The sequence below is a fragment of the Phalaenopsis equestris genome, unplaced genomic scaffold (assembly GCF_001263595.1).
Source record: "Phalaenopsis equestris unplaced genomic scaffold, ASM126359v1 Scaffold000257, whole genome shotgun sequence".
Lineage (NCBI taxonomy): Eukaryota > Viridiplantae > Streptophyta > Magnoliopsida > Asparagales > Orchidaceae > Phalaenopsis > Phalaenopsis equestris.
The window spans coordinates 310,787-314,830 of NW_018164699.1; the positions used below are offsets into that span (position 1 = coordinate 310,787).

The 4,044-nt window shown below is 34.6% G+C and overlaps 1 protein-coding gene across 2 annotated transcripts in view; it reads left to right on the top strand.

Moving 5' to 3' along the window:
* Positions 1–2,177, top strand: part of LOC110024471 (ubiquitin thioesterase otubain-like) — a 55,121-nt gene extending 52,944 nt beyond the window's left edge. Inside the window, exon 8 of one of the 2 annotated variants that reach the window (XM_020724458.1) lies at positions 1,608–2,177. In XM_020724458.1, coding sequence (XP_020580117.1) covers positions 1,608–1,886 — 279 coding nt within the window. In that variant the 3' untranslated portion in view covers positions 1,887–2,177. The remainder of the gene's footprint in view (positions 1–1,607) is intronic. The other variant, XM_020724459.1, reaches the window with a different exon arrangement.
* Positions 2,178–4,044: the final 1,867 nt, after the last annotated feature.

Sequence of the window (4,044 nt, forward strand, 5' to 3'; positions counted from 1 at the left end):
TATATATATATATAAGAAGTGTTATAAGAATTGATTTAAATGAAAAAGTGTAAGATGACCTATAGGAAGTCTAAGAGAATAATTTGTAATGCTAAGAATTCTATTTTTAGTGATCTTTATAATAAATTAGATATTAAAGGGGTGGAAAATATATGTATAAACTAGCCAAACGTAGAAAAAAAAAGTAAATATTTAATTCAAGGAAAATGTATTAAAGATGAGGATTGCTTGAGAACACTGCAGTTTTGATTTTGTGTTGCCGCTTCAGCTTCTGCTTCAATGCACTTGAAGTTAAGCTTGTGGCAGCGTCGAGGGGTATCCGAACCATGTCAAATTCAACATGGAGTCTCAACATGATTAATAGCGTGTTAGACACGTAGTATGCTCGACACGGGTATGACACGTGTTTTGAGGTGTCCATGCTTCAGATTATCACCCAAAAGCCTCAAGGCGAAATGCCTCTAGGCATATGCCTTGTTTTATAAAAGGCGAAAGCCTTGCTCTAATGCACGAGGCTTGAGCCTCGAAGCTATTCTTTAGTACCTCAAATGAAGACGCGCCTCGAGACGGATGCCTCAACCAGTTTTTTAAACACCAGTCACAGCTACATTCATGATACGATGCTCTACATGTTTATTGCATGTGTGGGTGGTTTTGCTTAGCAACTTCCTCTAAAACTCTCCAGCGGGGAAATTATTTTATGGGTATTGGAAGTAGATTATAAATTCCTGAAGATATTAGAGAGTAGTGTACAAGTTCTGTCAAATTTTGGAGATTTCTGGACCGATTTGGGGCTAGAATGCCTATTTGATGTTTAGACTTGGACATGTAATGTTAAATCGAGTTAGGTAAATGATGGATTTCTTTTTAATCCATCTGGAATTGTTCTGCGATGCCACTGCTTCAAGTTTTGTTTCTGTGTATGCCTTTCTTTGCTTCGTGATCTTTGGTTTTCAATTTAATGTTTTTTTTTTCCCGTTATAATTGTAATGGTTGAGATATAGGAATTGAGATTTGTGCAATCAGTTTTGATCATTCCTAGTAATTGCGATTTCATACTGATTGATTGATGAGCAGGTGATTATTTGCATTTTCCTCTGATTATGTTTTTGAATTAAGAGGAAGCAGAGGGTTTTCTGCGTCTAGTTTTGCCTTGTCAAAACCATAGGTGTTCTTAGCATATTGATAGCACTTCACCATTATAAGTACATATATAGAATTTCTTTTAATTCTAATCATGCCCTCTAGGTTTTGAAGGGGCAAAATATTTTGGTGACCATGTGAATCCATTTTTTCAGACCTCGTTTAATAGATTTGAAGTTTTCTATTTTTAGCAATATTGCATAAACCGACGGACATTGCTTTCTTCTCCTGGCAGTTGTGCCAAAAGAGCCGAACGTATCATCTAAATCCTCATGTATGATCTACTAACTGCATATCCAGATCCATGATGAAATGAGGGATATTGTACTGTAGCATTTTGTCGAAGTATCATTACTTCATTATTTTGCAGCTATTTACCGTGACATTTCCTTTTTTGCTTGAATAATATTCCTGCATGAATTGAACATCGAACTTCTCATTCATAATGATCTCTTGTTAAGCAGTTCTGTAAATCATCTGTGGAGCCTATGGGTGAAGAATGCGATCACGTGCACATAATTGCTCTCTCAGATGCCCTGGGTGTGCCGATACGAGTAGTTTACCTAGACCGAAGCTCATGTGACAAAGGCGCATTAGCTGTGAATCATCATGACTTTGTTCCCAACATTTCGGCGGCGGACGAGCACAGCCTGTCATTGGACCCACCTGGCAACACCGCAGAACCTTTTGTTACATTGTTGTATCGACCTGGCCATTATGACATTCTTTATCGCAGATTATAATGGTGATGGTGATGATGATGATTGTGTTACGCGAGCACTAATCTCCTTTCGCATTCGTCTTTTTCAAAAGCAACAGGAACTCATTTTTTGCATTTTCTTCCACAGGCTAGCTGCCTTTTGGACCTGCTGATGTAAAAAACACCGAAGAATTTGCTTCAGCGTTATAGATTTAATCACATTATACTAGGTTTATAAGTTTTTTAAACTAACCAACTAGACTCTTAACAGATATTATTATCTACTGTTTTTCCAGCGTTTGTTGAGATTCCCTGCACCGTAGTAGGGCTGCTACACATACCATCATTGGTCATTACCCTGCCGCACCCAAATGGTTTGGTTTGATTTTGATGGGTTAAGATTCATTTATAAATGATGGTAACTCATACATATGGCTTAGTTTTTAACTATTTATATAATTAATTTATCATATTTCCAATATTGTGAGTCAATATGCTTAATGAATTTTCTTTCTTCTTAATTTGCATACTCTTAGCAGATGAGGTTGTGGCTGTATGCGTGGAAATTTATTTAATAAATTAATTAAGCTCAAGTATGTGACTTGAGTTTGACTCTCATTTTCAACCCTATCGGGAAGCGATATATTTGACTCGGTTTGGTTTTATATGATGCATGCTACTGGTTTTCAACTAGCATGGTATATGCATATTATTGTGTTTGTTTCTAAGACTATGGGCTCACTATACTTATTGCGTCCTCTATAAATCATAACAAAGCTATTTATGCGGATATTTTTTAAGTATCATTATCGGAGGAGTTCAAGATGCCACATTTAACTGCATGGTGAATTTGATGATGTTGTTGATGTACATGCAGTCATAATTCAAGATGGTCATGGTGATACTAATGAGTAATGTGTGAACATGGACACTAGAGTTTGTTAAGTTGGTGGCTTGCTTGAAAAGAGATGCAAGTTGGGCTAAAAAATTGAGGTGGTAGTGGTAACGGCCTTCACCTTGGCTGAAGTATTACTAGAGATTATTATATTAGTTGTGGACCTCTACCTGGTAGAGGGCAATTGTGTGGGATGTAAAAAGACTCGTTATGATGGATGAAAAGGAAGTTGGGTATGCCTTTGTGAAGGATGAGGCAAGTTACATCACCGTAAAGGCCTTTTATATGTGCTGATCACTGATAATGGCAATCTCAATGAAAGAAAATGTAATGTAGATGTCATGGTAGTAATTAGACTTAAAAAAAATAATATCAAATATATTATTATTTTAATTTTTTTATTGAAGAATTAGAAAGGAAAAAATTATGGAGCCTAACTTAGCTAAAATAATACATTGTATTTTATGTTATAAATGTTTTCTCCTTGCTAAAGCTGGAGAAGATGAGATTGAAAAGTTGGGAGCACTTGAAAGCATCCATGATTGTAATATAAGCAGTGGAAAGTGATGACAGTGGTTGGGTAAATGTAGTTTATTGATTTTTGGATAATGATGGCTTAGAGATGGTAATCTATCTATAATAATTGAAAAATAATAGCTAATTGATGATGGCTATATGATCACAGATAGTTAGTAGCAATTAAGTTATGATAATCAGGTGATTATTATCATATAATGACTATTCAGTGATGGTGGTTGGACAACAATGATTAGGTGATGGTGGCCAAATGATAGAAGCTCTTGGTGGTAATGGTCATTAGCATTAGTCATCAGGAATAGCTCTAAAGTTTTTTAGATCTCCACGATCATTTAATTTTGTCTCTTTTATGTGAAGAAATGAGGCATCTTTAATTTCTTAGAGTGACTTTTGAGTTATTTTCATTAGAATTCTAAAATTCCTTACCAGACAACCTGCATTATTTCTTTTGTTATGGATTATTTATTAATTATTTAAATGCCCATATAACTTAAAAATGAGTTATGTTAATCTTATTGTATTTTTTATCGAGATGCTTGATTTTAATATAAGCAACCATAATTCAGAGATTACAGGACTTCAATTAATGTCCCAAAATTTTTATCCACATTTCAATTATTTGAATTATTTATTTGGAGTGAGATTGGAACTTTTGATGTTATTGGATTTGTATCATTGAGAAGAACAGTTTGACTATAAATTTGCTAAATACAAAGTTCATTTGATCTTGTATTTATAATCAGAAGCTTTCAACTAAAAAATTATATAT